This window comes from Pagrus pagrus (assembly GCF_965226575.1).
Source record: "Pagrus pagrus genome assembly, chromosome: 18".
Taxonomy (NCBI): Eukaryota; Metazoa; Chordata; class Actinopteri; order Spariformes; family Sparidae; genus Pagrus; species Pagrus pagrus.
The window spans coordinates 21,974,308-21,990,829 of NC_140202.1; the positions used below are offsets into that span (position 1 = coordinate 21,974,308).

The 16,522-nt window shown below is 43.2% G+C and overlaps 1 protein-coding gene across 1 annotated transcript; it reads left to right on the forward strand.

The window, feature by feature from the left end:
• The first annotated feature begins 744 nt into the window (after positions 1-744).
• Positions 745-15,615, forward strand: plpp2a (phospholipid phosphatase 2a). Its single transcript, XM_084381132.1, has 6 exons — positions 745-1,074; positions 13,022-13,173; positions 13,261-13,523; positions 13,612-13,669; positions 14,123-14,299; positions 14,389-15,615. The coding sequence occupies exons 1-6, from the start codon at positions 1,014-1,016 to the stop codon at positions 14,533-14,535; spliced, it is 858 nt and encodes a 285-aa protein (XP_084237258.1). The 5' UTR covers positions 745-1,013; the 3' UTR covers positions 14,536-15,615.
• The last annotated feature ends 907 nt before the right edge of the window (positions 15,616-16,522 follow it).

Below are 16,522 nucleotides of genomic sequence, written 5' to 3' on the forward strand. Positions count from 1 at the left end.
AATGAAAATACTCACCATAAGTCAAAGCTCTTGGTGGAAGCATGGCCTAATAATAATAATTATAATAACTTTTATGTATATCACACCTTTAAAAACAGAGGCTACAAAGCAGAATACAGAATAAAAGCATCCCAGATGAAAAATTGGAACAAGAATGTAAAATGCAAAACAAAAAAATGGACTTTTAACATTAGAAAACACCCTTTAAAAGTGCATATTACATCTTTTCACATCAGTTTGGGATCTCAGAGTCTTGGATTACACCGGACGAGCTGTATGGAGCCATTTTGTGCTTCCCCACCTTTAGCATTTTAAAACAAGTCCCCATCTACTTCAGTTGTTTGGGAGAATGCTGCTGCGCTGTTCTTGCTCTGAAGCTCCAGAAATGTTTTGTGAACACCAAAACGTGCCTACATGACTACATTTTCATTTTTCGGGTGAACTTATCCTTTAATCTTAAAATGTTACTTTTATCAACAAGTTCGAGATTTCGCCTGTTAAATACTATTAAACTAAAAGGCCTACAGGTCAGATGGGTTGTGCCATCCATGGATTTAACCACGTGGGTGAATGAACTGCTCGGGTCCAGAGGGCGAACAGAGAAAGAGAAAATAAAGATAAAGTAAAGGAAAAGTGGGGATTTCTCCTCCAGTCCACAGGGGGGATTTCGGGAATCCGATGTGAGCCCACTTTTCAGTCCGCTGCTTGCGCGGAAAGGCGCGCCCCCCGTGCGTAAAAGGAGGCAGGATGCCGCTCCGCTCAACTCGTCGTCCGCTGCTCACCTGAAACAGCTCAGTGTGCGCACAGACAGACAGACAGGCAGACAGGCAGGCAGACAGACAGACAGCCGAGCAGGTACACAGAGGCGTGGAGCCGGAAGAGCGAGCAGGTCGACTTGTCCCTGATTGTAGTTTTTTTCCACAGTAACTCCAGGCGGCTCTTGGAAAACACCTCTGCCCCTGTGCGCGTTTAAAAACGTTTCTTTATGAAAGTGAAGCGGCACCGGAGGAAACATGACAGAACAAGGGAAGAAGCTGATTCTGATCGTGGTGGATGTTCTGTGCGTCTTTGTCGGTGAGTGTCTGAACCTTTTCTTCTCCCCTCTTCCCGACAAACATGGCTGAAAAATATGAGTAGTTTCAGGCTGTAACGCGCGATGTGACTAAAAAAGACCTGGTAAATAAACCAGCTTTTATTGAAACGTTTGCGCAGTGACGCATGGGATTGCCCAACTCACCTGATTTGTAGATCTATGGCTGATAATCCACTTGTTGCTCCACGGGTTAGGAGAAGTTCCTGATGCCTGTTTAAAAAAAATAACCTGCATTGAACTTACACAATAATCTGTTGCAAACACCTGCATTGAACCCCCTCATAGGCAGTGATTTGACACTCAGCAGTGTAATCAAACGTTGCAAGTCATCATTGGTCTCTATCTTGTTCAAACAGGCCAAACAGAGTGTTTCCCAACATGAGGAAGATTGCTGCTGCTGCTTGTCGGACTGTCACTGAAATGATTATTTTCCCTGGAATCATTAGAGATAAAATGCATCCTATCTTATCTCACTATCCTGCTTTTACTGCTGATCTGCTGAGGGTGGACAACTTGATATCATCGTGTTGACAGCGTCCGCTCTGTGGAAGAAACCCCCCAACGCAGAGTTTAGCTGTCTCCCTTTTGTTTCTCTGATGAATAATTTCCAGGGATTATTTTTCTTCCTGCACCCTGTGGCCTCCTTTCTTTTTTCTTTTTTTTTTTTTAAAACAAAGAGCAGAGATCATTGTAAATGAATCTTCCTCTTTGTGGCAGTTAAAATCCTGTTTTGGAAACTGGAGGCCAGGTGTGTGTGTTTGCCTGTGTGTGTTTTGAGTGGTCCCCTCTGCTGTGTGTATGTGTGTACAGCGTATAGGGAACAAAACTCGCTGCTTGTTGTGACTCGCTCTTGGCACAATGCCGTTAAGAGAACTGACATCTTCCAGCTGTTGGTGTCACATCTGCTCACATTTCTGTCACCATGAGGCTGATGGAGGTTGTGGTTGAGATGATGAAAGACAGGAGGAATCGTGGGGGTTCGTTCCTCGCCGAGTTTCTTCGCTGTAGATGTTTTCAGGGTCGATGTATGGAGGGTGAAACTTTTGTGTGTTGGTCTGGTGACTGACAGGCAGGAATGATAATGATCGTACTACTGTTCAACCACCTGGACACTCTAAATATATGCTTGTGTGTCTGTGTGCACACCTGAATCCACTGTTAACTCTCAATATGTCCATCTCACAAGGAGTCTAAAGCTTCAGGGAGTACTGGACATTTACTCAAGTACTGTATTTAAGTACTAATAATGAGGTACTTGTACTTTAAATCTTTGTGTCTTTTCTTCCCAGGCTAGTTTCTACTTCTTCCAACACGCTCGAGAAGAAAAATATCGTACTTTTTACTTCCCGACAATCATCAAACTGCTTTAACTTTACAAATTTAAAGGATGAGTTCACCCAACAATGAAAAGTCAGCCATTACTTTTCTCACCCTCATGCCGGTGGAAAGTGGAAAGTCTGGTGAAGTTTGGTACTCAACAAAACATTCCTGGAGCTTCACGGCAAAACTCCCAAACAACTGAAGTAGCTGGGGACTTATTTTTGAAATGTAATACACAACAAAAAATGTAAATAAAATGTCTCCGTACAGGCCCTGAGGTCCCAAATTTATTTGAAAAGACGTTATTTACACCCTGAGCGGTTGAGCTCGTGCGCCCATGAGACGGCCTCGTTCCCCTCAGTTATGGTAAAATATAAAATAATTAAATACATTTGTTTGAATAATTACCTTCATTCATATTGGAAATATTCCCTTTTTTGAGTTTGAATTTCTTTTTGAAAACTACATAGTTCACCTTTTTAGAAAAACCCCCACTGGGGATTAAACTGGTATTAAGATATGACATGATAAGGATTTCTTGGACATACTGATGAGCAGATTTCATCGGAGAAATAGTAAATTTGTTCCCGTGGTTGGCCAAGGACTTCCTGAGAAAGTCCTTCCTGCTCTGGATGAGTAAAGTCACGCAGAGAAAACTTTAAATTTCACTGTTGTGTGTTACGAGTTCAGTTGTGAAACCACAGGTTTGGTGATTAATGACACGTCAAGAACGATTTCTAAGTCAACCACTTCGTTGGCTGACTAAGCTCGAGATTCATGTGTTTATCATCTTGCAATCATGGTGTAAGGGGGGGTATTAAAGCGAATGAGTGTGTGCTGTGGGATTTTTGTTAGTCGGAGGTGTGGGTGAGTCAGCCGCTTCTAAAAAAGGGAAACCATTAGCTGAAGATCTGATATCACCTCGAGGACAAGATAAAGTCTGCCATCATGGTACGGGTATTGGTCCGGGTATTTCCTGTACATTCACTGTTTGTTGATTTTCAAAGTTCTAGTTCCTCAAATGTGAAGATTTGCTTCTTTTCCTTGTCTTACGATACAGTAAATTGAATAGTATCGCATTTCCAGACTGCTGGTTAGATAAAACAAGACAATGGATCACATCATCATGGGCATTAACAACTAGTAAAGTCCTTCGCTAAGGTCCAGCGGTCCCCTTTTACTCAATCAAACATTTAAATCTGTTAGATCTTAATTTTCATTTGGATCTACATCAAATCGCTCATAAATACTAGACAGCAATCAACGGTTTATGAGAGAAATTAACGAAAATGTCAAAAAATTCCCTCGGTGAGAAAAACAATTCCAGGATTTGTCTCTTTATCTGGATCTGTGGGGTCTGTTCTGGGCCGAGACTCATCCTCCGTCAGAGTTTTGTGGAAGTTTTTTGTCACCTCCTTGGCAGACAATTGATTAATGTGATTAATTAAAGTGATACTTTTAAAAAAAAAAAAGCATATTTCTCCATGAAACACGTATCTTTTATCACGTTATTGATATTATGTTGTTTTATCTCCCAACTCTAGTTTCATTTTATCACAAGACGTTCCTTCTTTTCCTGGTTTTCATAACCGGGTTCACGCTAACAGAAACTCTATCTCTCTCTGTACAAACTAACACTTCATCCCCGTGTCTGATTTTTGTTAAATTTCCTTCATTTATCTCATGAGAGAATCTTCATCTTTCTCCTCCCTTGTTGCTTTTTGTTTGTTTTTGATCTCGAGAACAATAATCAGTGCGTGGAGGGTAAACTATCATCAGGTTGGATCCCCCCTCATTTAGAGAAGTGTGTGTGTGTGTGTGTGTGTGTGTGTGTGTGTGTGTCTGTGTGTGTGTCAGGAATGTGCTGAGTGTCCAGATTGTAACTGATCTGTGATTCTGCTCAGTGTTTTATTTCCCCTCTTCCCCTCTGCAAGTCAAACCTCCATCCTGTCATTATTTGTTACCGCTGCACACAGTTGATATGCAACTAGCAAGCGCACACACACACACACACACACACACACACACACATACACACACTCGATGCAGACAGATGCCACTGTCGTCAGTCACGAAGGAATTCAGGCTACAGTTGTATTTCACAGCTCAGTGAAAAACTTTTATGAGAACAGGCTGCTGTGTTCGTCTTTTTGTTTCACTATTTCTGTCTCCGTCTTTCACTTTCTTTCTCGGTGTTACAAGAGAAGATCAATATCTCTCTACTGCCAGTTAAACACGAAGCTGCAGCCGTTTAGTTTAGCTTCGCATACATTCTGGAAAAAAAAGGGGGAAACGGATAACCTAGTTCTGTCTGAAGGTAACGAAATCTGCCTAACGTCTCCTTTAAAGCTCGGTAATGAAAACAGAGCTCCCTCAGGCGGCCCTGAACTTGCAGTTTTTCTTTGCGTTATCATGTTTAAGTCGATCCTAAAAAAAAAAAAAAAAGCATGGAAGCAGAGAAGCAGGTTGATCTCTATGTCGCAGCTTCAATCATTTCATGATCACAATAAGCAAAAATACCAGCGTATCCTGTGGGGAAATTGCAGATTAAAGGTATTAAAACACCTTTGCACCCTTCTCTTAAATAAGCATATATAGCAAAACTAGTTTAAATAACCCAAAAATTGGTAACTTTAAGTAATTTTTGTGTGTTTATCTGGTAAAATTTGATGAAACTACATGTACAATTCTGTTTTTCTTCATGGTTTTTCATCACTTACTATGGTATGCTACTCCAAAATACCAATGTAGGTCAATGTAGGCACTGGCAGAGCATCTCTATTGCAGAGTTTAAAGTCTAAACAAATTATATTCAGTTTAATTCTTACAAAAACCAACACGTGGATTTTTCAAGGGGTCATGAGATGGACAGGTTCTTGGCTGTTGCAGAGCTGGCTCCCGACACGGCTAGCCTTGGCTCCCTGGCCCAGAATAGTCCGTCACATAGCTCCCCGTGACGCTGCAAAGTGTTTCTTTTATACTTTTGGATTTTGTCCAGATCAAACAAGAGGTATAAGGTGTGGATTAGTGAGCTTTAGAGCTGCTGGAAATAAGATTTTGCAAGCTTTTTTAGACAATGCCAGGCTAACTTTCCCCTCCTTTTTCTAAGTCTTTGTGCTAAGCTGAGTTTCTCCCAGCTGTTTATATTTAGCAGACGGAGAAGAGATTGGTATTGGCAAGAAGGCGGATACGTATTTTTCAAAATGCCAAAATATTCTCTTAACATCACGACTGTGTTTAGATGAACCTTCTGCTCTCAGCGTTGACATCACACAGCTGAAATCCAAAGTGGAGAAACTCTCTGAACTCACTGCGTTCAGCTCGGACGCTGTTATAAAAGCCGTTTGTCTCAGTGTTTGTACATTATGAGACACTGAAGAGCGGTAGTCTTTCCGGCTGCCTGTCGACAAGACCGAGCCCAGCTGGTGCTGCACTTTTCAGCCACGCAGAGGTCGTCTTCAACGTCACTGTTTAATCACCTTTTTATGACTGTGGGAACTCCTTTTTATGTCGGTTCAGATGTGAGTCCACTTTTCATTAATAGCCTTCACTTTCTGTCCTCTGCCTATCTCTGGCAGGATCCGTATAATATGTGATGCATAGGTTTGGTGTCAGAAGGCAAAACCCTGTCGGCTGTAGTCGTGAATATGGGAGGCGCAGGTCGGCAACCTCTAAAACTTAAAAGGGCATACCAGTCATTCTGGAAATTCACATGTCAGTCAGACGATCTCAGACGGTTAAGTAACGACGTTGTGAGCTTGAAGGACTCACTTCAACTTGTATACAACTTACAGGTGACTGTAACATCCCCACCGTAATGCTGTAGGACTTAACACGTTAAGAGAAACTCATTTTGCATTTCGGCCTCATGCCTTCGTCAGGGTTTGTTTTTTAAAGGAGACACAATTTCCTCATTTCCAGGTTCATAATTGTATTTTGGTTTACTGTTAGAATAGGTTTACATGCTTAAGTGTTAAGTAACACATCAGTTTCTCGTGTTGCAGTGTCTTTTTTTAGCTCCTGTCTCTTTAAGGTCCTACTGAATACCCAGTCTGCTCTGAATGGTCAGCTCACACACGCCTGAGCCAGCACCGCTAACAACGACAGAGCAGCTGTGCTAAATCAGTTCTTACATGCCAAACTAGCCGCTAGGCATAAATTATACAAATATGTGACATGGTGATGGAGTGTGATGTCACAAAGCCACAGAATTAAAGGCGGGACTACTGAGAGGAGAGGAGCTTCTGTTGGTGCAAACCTGGACCTTTTTTTTTTTTTTACTTTTAAGATCTTTTACATGCACAAGAACCTACATAACACACTTACATAAAGGGGAAACAAAATGAAAAAGCATAACAGGTCTTATATAAGGTCTTAACATGACCATGGTGTGACAAAAAAAGGTGTTTTCACAGTTTTGAAAGTTGATAATTTGATGTATTTCTGGCTCAAACAGGATGTTGATGCAGGGCAAAGTGAAGTGAGAGTTAATAAACGGCTGTTAATGTGAAGCAGTGCAAGTAAAAGGAGGGGAAGAAGTGGTACTCATACTTGTTTGATTGACTGTTTATATGAACCAACTGTTGAATGGAAAGCGTTTGGTCTACAGACAGCAATGTGATGCAATGCTGTGACAGCCTATGTGATGTCTTAAAATGTTTGTTTTTTTTGTCCTATGCCAAAATATAATTTAATTTAAAGTAAATACAAATAGTAAATTTATACATTTAAGGAGCTGGAACCAGCGAGATGAGCTATTTCTGCTAAAACAATGACTCAAACAACGAATCAGTTATCAGTTAACGCTCATTGTCTCAACACGAGATGTACAGAATGACTTGACAACGGTCAGTAATAACAACAAATCATTTTTTGTTAATGTGAGAATCAGTCATGAGGAATTGAAAGTGTTTGCGGCTCATGTAGCAATAAAACAGCTCCACTCGCTGCTTTTAAGGTTTTGAACCGAAGCGTTTGAGAAACCTCGAAGGGTTTTTGTTGCAGAGCTGCTGCGGTTTCAGATTGGACTGACAACAGCTGTTGTTGTTTGTCTCTGCAGATTGTTATTCATGTGCCATTTTAACATTTTGCTGACATCGTTGAGATGCTCGCTCCGCTGTGTCAGTGACACACGCACGCACGTACAGTATCTGCCCTGCCAGATATGTCAGAGTCAAGTGTTGACTTCTGCTCCTTGACATTCCTGTGTGAAAATGAACGATGGATGTTGAAGAGAAAGTGTGTGTGTGCGGTGTGTGTGTTTTAGCTTGTAAAACTCAGTAGGGTAAGACGTGTTACTCTTACCACTTAACTCTGTGGTTTTTTGAAGGTCTTTTCAGTTCTGTGGTGGTTTCGTGTGAGAGAGGAAGAGCTAAACATGTTTTTTTCAGTTTGAAGGTCAAAGTCGGTTTGTCAGTGCACGTCTTCAGTAAGATATGACCTTCAAGAGATCTGCAGGATTGATTGTTTTTAATTACAAAGCCCTGAACATGATGCAAACTGGAAAGTTGTCAGAGAGAACCATCAATCGCACTCAGTCCTTTAAAAATGCACATTAATAATAATAGAAAGCATTCAGAAATGTAGCACTCGGCAGAGGGTGAAGGATAATCATTGGACCCATGTGTCTGATTATTTTCCAGAGAGTGAGAGACAGAAGATCCTTTGTATCGACAGCACATATTTTGTGCAAATTTGTAATTTAGTCGTCCGGTACTTGATATCATTTTCCTTTTTTGTTTTGAGATGATTTGGATTGGCCCGATTGGTACATTTCTGTCCCGAAGCCCTGCTGTGTGAGGGCAGAACGTCAGGATCAGCTGGCAGAAAGGGCTTGCGTCTTTAACTCTTGGCACTCAAAGGGCTTGTAATCGTCTCGGTGTGGGTCAGAAGATAAAAGATGTAACCACTCAACCTTTTCATACAAAAAAGGTTTTGCAAGATATATCATCCGTTGTCGTGTAGGACTTTCCCAAGAAAAACCCCCGTCCTCTCAGGAGATAATGAGTCTTCTTTCCAACAACAGTTTTCACGGATTAACTAGATTAACCCCCCAAAAAGATGAACAATGAGCCATTAAACAAGACCGAAAGTGAGAAACACAGTGCAGCGCTGGTGAGCGCTTAAGTTACAGCCAAGATAAACCAAACAAGGATCTTTCCAAGTTAAATATTAGTTTTCTGAGCGCCTCAGTGTGAATCCCCGTTCGCAAACAAACTGCAAGGCCACCGAGCAGATGCACAGATCTCACAGTCGTCTGTCGAGATTTTACATTCAGGCCTCGGACAAATGTTCACCTCCTAACACTGTTACCTGTTTCTGTTTCCTATCAATGTCTTAGTTATTCGCAGGCCTCCGCTGCTCATCTTGAGGGGCTGAATAACAGGAACACTTCCCACTTCCCGCTGGGTCAGAGGTCAAGGGGAAGTTGTACTTGTGTCTGATCCCAGATTCCATCGTGTTTATTTTCTCAAAGTGGAATCGGGGGTGCGCTCTTTCCAGAAGAGATTGTGAAAGCGTAAAACAATACTTTCCCTTCTTCCTTTTTTTATCTCTCCGCTGGACGTTTTGTTACCGAGGACAAAAACTCAGCAGAGACTCTGTGTGTGCGTGCCACTTGTGAAAGAGCTTGGAACCAGTTTCTACATTGTTTGCAGCTGTGAAGGTTTATCGAAAGAGGAAAAACACTCGGCTACATGTAAAATGTCAGCAGGATGATAAAAGCTGTTACAGTCTGCCGAAGAGTGTAATTTTTCTGTTTTACTGAATTGCTCTACTGTATTAAAAGTTACAGTCAAAGTACAGACAGATACAGGTACAAACCCTCAGTTTTGTACATTTTCATATCAGTTAAAGAATGAAAGGAAAGATGTGGGGAGGTACGGGCAGAAAAAACTTATAATAGTCTCTAAAACTATAAAACATTGTGTGTAAAATGCCTTTTGTCACCAAGCTTCTTGTCTTGTCTTCTTGAAGTTCGTGAGTTCTTGAAAAGTTAAGGCCAAGTACATGAGTACTGTACTGTAAGGGAATAGTTTGACATTTTCAGAGATGCATTTATTCATTTTGTGTCAGAGAGGTGGGAAGGATGAATGTGATTTTGACCTCTGTGTGTTTAGCGCGGAGCTGGAGCCGAGGCTGAGTTGACAGATGGGTATGGTCCGAGCAAGGGTGCCGGAAATTGGGACAGAGGAAGTCGGAAAGGGGCCGTTGCCACTGCAGATCATTGTAACCCAGTTCCAGTCATTCTTGTCCACTGTGGTACAGCTGGTATTGTTTTCACCGCGTCTGTCTGACTGTGAGCAGATCCTTGTCAGCAGGATGGTTTCACAACCGTGCAAGAAACACTCACAAAACTTTACAAGTGTATGGTTAAGATCAACATGAAGGCTGAGTTCGAAGACATGCATAGTCCTCAGTACTCATGCAATACTGACCTAATGATCCCGTCCCATTTTTGCACTTATGTCCTGTTAATGCATCTCAGAGTGGAGAGCTGTGTTATGTAATCGTACGGCGGATAAACTGCAGCAGGAGAATGCAACTTCCTGGAGAAAGACAGTTAATCAGGTCGGACGCCAAACCAAAAGAAAGTATTTGACCACCTTGTCATGAGACTCAACAGTCAACTGTCTTTCTCCAGGAAGTCCTGGTGCTGTTAAAAAAATAAATAAAACTGCTGTTACACATACATGGAACAACTTGTCTCCCCTCAATAGAGTCAAATTCTTTCCTACAAACAAACTCTTCTCATGGAGTTTTTTTGAAGTAAATCTGGGGAATGAGCCTCTGTCCGCTCGGCCCGACCCAGCCTCGCCACACCAGCACCGGCCTATAAAAACATACCAGGCCTTCTGGAATAATAGAGCAGATAAAAACCGAGGTCAGTGCCACCCAGATAATAGGATCTCTCCATGGGCTTGGCTCCCACGGGCTGCTGGATGTTTGATCCGTAGGGGGATTGACTTCCTCACTGATTCTGTTGTTGAATAAGCTTAGTGATGGTTACAGTGTGTGTGTTTGTGTGTGTGTGTGGCAGGACCATTGCCCAACTCTATCCCCACACGTCTCCGGCCTGGCAGTGCGCAGCCACCAGAGACTTGTGTCAAACAGGCCCTCTCTTATCTAAATGTTATCCTTGCACCCTGCAGAATAAACAATGGTTGGAGCTCACTTCAAAGACGAGCTGAGAGAGCACGCTTGACCTACTGGAATCATGAACCCGGAGATGTGTAGAGCAAAGTGTGGGGGGGGGGGCTTCCTCTGCATGGAAATAAATTCAGTTTAATGAGGAAACTGCTCGTCATCAGATCATTAGTGGCGCTTGTTCAGGAAAATGGCAGTGTTGTAAGTCAGTGTGTGGAGGGTGGGGCCGACTGATCGTCTGATAAAAACTCAATCAAAACAAAGCAAACATGTATGAAAGGGCCTGCACGTCACGACACAACTGTTAAATATGCTGAACTTCAGCACAAATACACCGTAAAGTCTCAAATATGCAAAATCAAGATCTGCTAGATCTGCTTTAGTCAGCAGGAGCCTCCAGAATCAGCACAAATTAAAGTTCACTGTGTTGAATCTCATCCATGATTGTTAAATCCTCGTGCTTCGGGCTGGCCATCCACCCAAAGTGTCAGGATTTGACGATCGGGAGATGAGACTTAACAATCAACCATCTTTCTTCAGGAAGTTACATTTATTTTCTTTTAAATATGGTCTCTGTTGCTTCCTCCACCACAGAGGTTATGTTTTCACCCTTGTTCGTTGGTTGGTTTGTCAGCAGGATTACACAAAAACTGGTCAACGCATCTCCACTAAACTTGGATGGAGGATGTGTTTCAGACCAGAATAGACCCTGTTAACTTTTAGCGCGGATCCCGATAAAGGGACGGATCCAGGATTTTTTCTCGCGAGTGTGTACAAAATAGGACTGTTGGGCCTTTGTGGAGGCATGTGAGTGTCATCTTGTGAGTGCCAGAAACACGGCATTCTCAGAGGTTTAAAGTGGCTCTCAACAACATTTTTTTATAAAAGCAATGAACCTACGGAGAATAATAACCTGAATCTGCAGCTTCCCTCGGCATTTCAGAGCTCATTGTTTAGCTCTGAGCAACTTCACTGTTTTGGTTCCCTATTACAAAGCTACATTTTCTTCCATCATAACTCAACACCCATAAAAAAGTGTGGCTGCTGTGCATCGAAACATTTGAGCCGCTGTGTTTTCACTTCTTTAGATTTAGACTTTATGAAACCTGGAAGGGAACATAAAGGATCGAGAGGTGATTTTAGTATTTCTGTCCATGCAAGGAGGTGCACACTGTTTGCTTCGGTGAATGCAACTGCTCGGTGACTCATAAAACAAAGTCCATTCATACGTTGTGTTCTCATTAATATTCCTGTACGTAGGAGGAAGCGGGGAGGACGAAACACTGGCTGTAAGTGTTCACACCTGACAGGCGACATGACCTCAGACTTAATTCTCACTCCACTTGACATCCACATTAGTTCACATGACGTCATGGTGGAATTAAAGTCCTAAAAATTACCTGTCGTGTTTTCCTTTTCTGTGTTTGTGTGTCCTCACGTGGTTTCATTTAGTTCTGCCTGTCGGCGACGGTCACACACTCAGGAGGAAGGAAGCAATCTGTTAGACGAGAGCCTCTCTTACGGCGGTTAACACACAGCTCCGGCTCGCGAAAACAAACGCCATCCATTCCTCGCTCTTATTCGCTTTGGCAGTTCGACGAGGAGCTCTTGAAAACAGGAAGACAATTTTAATAGTAGGAGTACAGCAGGTCAGTGACATCAGCCCCGAAGATTAGACTATTGTCCCCGCTCAGATTTAAGAGACAGGTTTATGTCCTCTGAACTCTGAGTCTTTTGTCTGCATCTGCAGAGAAACTGTTAAACCGAGTTTTCTAGTTTCTATAAATGCGTGCCTTTTTTTGGACCCCCGTTTTATCTTTCAGCAGTTTTGTGAGTGTGTGTCCTGTCCTCAGCTCCCAGGCCCTTCTCTGTGTAAACGCTGCCCTGCTGCCAAAGGTCACGGCTGTCCCGTCCCAGGTGGCGCCTCTGCAGAGGGCGACTGTGACCTTGCAGAGGTGAAGCTGCTGCCACTGAGCTCCACCGATGACAGATTCATTTACTTGACAGAGTCGGGCCTTCTGGCCAAAAAAGCCCAAACATGAGTTCATCAGTGTGTTCTTAGCTGTTTCCTGAGCTGCGCTTCATTGTGCTGCGGTTCACTGGTGAACCTGCAGCTGAGGGGTTGAAGCTGCTCTCAGGATTGACCTCCAGCTTTTAAAAATACAGTGTGGGTGCAAAAGACTATAGTGTTACTGCTTCGATATCTCAACTGCATCGTCTTCTACTCAGAAGCACTCAAATTAAACACAATTCTTATCTACAATTGCCTCTATATACTTCACTATTTATTTTTTTGGTTATGCTGGTAGAAGAAGTCCTAAGATCTTTTGCTGTAGTAAAAGTAACAGTACCACCATGTAGAAATACTCAGTTCGGAGTAAAAGTCCTGCATTCAAAGTTTTTAATGAGGTAAAAGTACAAACTTGGCATCAAAATGTAATCTGTGGTCTCTCCCCCCTCCAGCGGCCCTGCCCTCAGCCATCCTGACGCTCATGTTCAGTCCGTACCAAAGAGGAATCTACTGCAACGATGAGAGCATCAACTACCCCTACAGGAGAGACACCATCTCCCACGGAGGCATGGCCGCCGTCACCCTAACCTGCTCCATCGTCATCGTGAGTCCCTGCATCTTGTTCGTCTGAGCAGCGCTGTTAATACACAGCCATCAAAAATGAACCCTTTTATTATAATGTGTCCTCCAGATCACCACAGGAGAGGCTTACCTCGTGCACACAAAGCGTCTGCACTCCAACTCCCAGTTCAACCAGTACCTGTCGGCCCTTTACAAGGTGGTGGGAACCTTCCTGTTCGGAGGAGCCGTCAGCCAGTCGCTGACCGACCTGGCCAAGTTCACTATAGGTCGTCCCCGTCCGAACTTCTTAGCCGTGTGCGCTCCGGTCAGCTGCAACGGATACATGCTGCATATCAACTGCACCGGCGGCTCTCGCAATGTGACTGAATCCAGGTACTCACCACTCCGACCCTCTCCGTGTCTTTATGAATCTTTATTATCGAGTGTTGAGTGCATTTTCTGTTGATTTTCTGCTCCTCAGGTTGTCGTTCTACTCCGGCCACTCGTCCTTCGGGATGTACTCCATGCTCTTTCTGTCGGTGAGTGCGTCGTCGTCTTTGTTGTCATCGCGTGAGACTTTGTGTGTCCGTGAGACGTCTGTTTACCAAAGACACTCAACAGCGACTCATAACAGGAGGGGATGGTCGACACGGACACAGAGCTGTCGTCTGAAAACATCATTGTTGTAACACCACACACTGTACAATGGCCGGAAGATGACAGGTTGGACTGTCTAATCCCTGTTAGTGTTGAGATAGTTACAGCGGGGTCATCGTTTTGTACAAATTCATACTAAAACTGAACTTTCTGTTTCAATGAGAAGAAGCTCACTAGAACAATCAATCATATTTGAGATATAGACCAAAAAACTCTGCCTTAATGCTTTTAGAAGACATTTGTTGGGAGAAGATTTAGCAGTTGAATCTGTAGAGTTTCTAAAAAATGTTTTAATTCAAGTAACATCTGATTTAATGTGCGTTCTGTGTGTGCAGCTCTACGTCCAGGCCCGGATGCAGGGGAAGTGGACGCGGCTGGTGCGACCGACCATCCAGTTCTTCCTGGTGGCGTTCGCGGTGTACGTCGGATACACTCGCGTGTCGGACTACAAGCATCACCCGACCGACGTGATAGTGGGGCTGCTGCAGGGAGCTCTCATCGCCGTTCTCACTGTGAGTACGACCGTGTGTAACCAGCGCATTATTTCTTTTTTACTCTGCTCACTCTCCTCATCTTAACCCTCGCCTTCTGTTCTCCAAAGGTCCGATACGTGTCCGACTTCTTCAAGCAGCGCCCCCCTCCCTGCACGCGGCAGGACACGGCGGAGGTCGAACACCTGGAACGCAAACCGAGCCCGCAGCCTCCCGACTCGCAGCAGAGGAACCACTACAGCTACCCTGGACCCTAGTGAGCTCCTCACAGCAGCAGCAGCAGCAGCAGCAGCAGCTACTCTTACTAACCTGCGCCTACAACTCTCTAGCAGCAGCTCCGTTACCAAAGGACCTGTGACTTGTACAGAACAAAATAGTGCAGCAACCACTACCTGGAAATCCAGACTCTGCCTGCTCCACTCGGAGACGACTTCCCAACTTTTTTTTTTTACAGCTATGAAGACTTCCCAAAACCTGTTGGAACAGAAGCTCCGTCTGCGCGTCTCTATGTCGGGGTGTGTGCGTGTTTTTAAATGAAAATGTGATTGATTTGTAGTGTTTTTCTGTTCGTAAGTGTGCAATGATATATATTTTTTATGTTCGGTTGCGTTTTATGAGGAAAAGAAAAAGGTTTTTAGACTCGTCGGGGAGATCACGCGCTGTGAGTTAAACTGAAAAGTGCCGCTGCAGGCTGCTACAGAGATCTGTAAATTTCAAAAAAACACCCACCAAAGATTTCATTCTGTCCTTGGCCGGCGTGACGAACACCTCGGAGGCTGAACGTTGTCCACTTTGTTGCTTATTGCAGTCAGATAAGACGTTTTGTTTTACCCACACTGGAGCTAGATTTTATCTGCCTTTGTCTCTATATTTTACTGTCTTTAGAAGATATGCATGTAATTATTATGGACTGCATTAACTACGCGATGATGTATAGTGCTAACATTTTTATTATGTTTTTAACTACTGTATCTAATAAATTGTGTAGCTTTTAAGGAATGTATCGCCACTTTCCTGTGACGCCACAGTGCAACTTTTTGAGCTGGCAACAATATTCTGGATGTGTTTACTCCCTTGTGTAGACGGATTTCGGAAATAGAGACATTTTTGGGACTCGTTCATCCCACACATCTTATTTTATTTCAGTGTCTTGCACCTGAAGTGCTCGCGGAGCCACAATGTCGCTCCAAGTTGAACTAAACACACCTTCGTGGACCTCCTTCCTTCCCTCTTTATAAACAAAGTGTAACCTATTGTTGAAGCTGCACATCATGTAATCATTTCTGTCAGCCTGCCGGTTGTTTTGTGTAGTTTTTCTCCATAAATATTAGCCAGCGTGTCGTCTTTGAGTGCTTACTTCAAGGAAATGCAAAGGGGGGTTTTTTTGTGACGAAGCAAGGGAATGTTTTAGGTGTTCAGTGTTTTCATTGGAGCGTTTCTCTGCCGTGTTCTCGTTAAACACGCTGACGCAGGGTTCATGTCTGGACCTGAAGGGATTCCTCCGTGCCGAAGGAATGGGGCTGTGACACCACGTTAAAAACTTCAGTTATCAGCCTGGCTATATCAGAGTGCTGTGAATATTAATTTTTCAAGTCAGAGGTATGATCCTCACCACAGTGGCTGGTTTAGTTTTGCCACTTAAAGACAATGGAGGTGAATTGACTTTAATCTGTGTTGCTCACGTCAAATGAAAAATCTTCTTCCAGAGAAAGTGTGTTCACTCTGAATAATCCACACAGCTTGCAAGGTCTAGACCAATATGACATCACTATCAGTCAGCCAACAGGTAGTAGTAAAAGTACAGAGTTGCATAAAATATGTCTGACTGATTAAGAAAAAATGCTGCTCTTAACACATCATGTTATTACATAAAACTATATCAGTTCTTTGCAACTAAACAGTTTATCAGTCGAGCATCACACCTGCTGTGGGTAGTTTTCATTTAATTAGATTACTTTCTACCAAAGAAATCCCTTTAAAATTGTTCACAACATGTTCTGGGGATTATTCTGACTGACGAGGACACTGGAAATAAAAAGCAAATCAATGGGTGGGTGCACAGCTCCAGTCTTTTTCTAATAAATTTGGGATCTGGAGCTGAATGGAGCCATTGTTTTTACATTTTAACACAACTCCATCTACTGTACTTCAGTTGTTATGGAGAATGCTGCAACACTGTTTTGCTGTGAAGCTCCAGAAAAGTTTTGTGGACTACGAAACAAAACTCCCATCGGCATGGGAGTA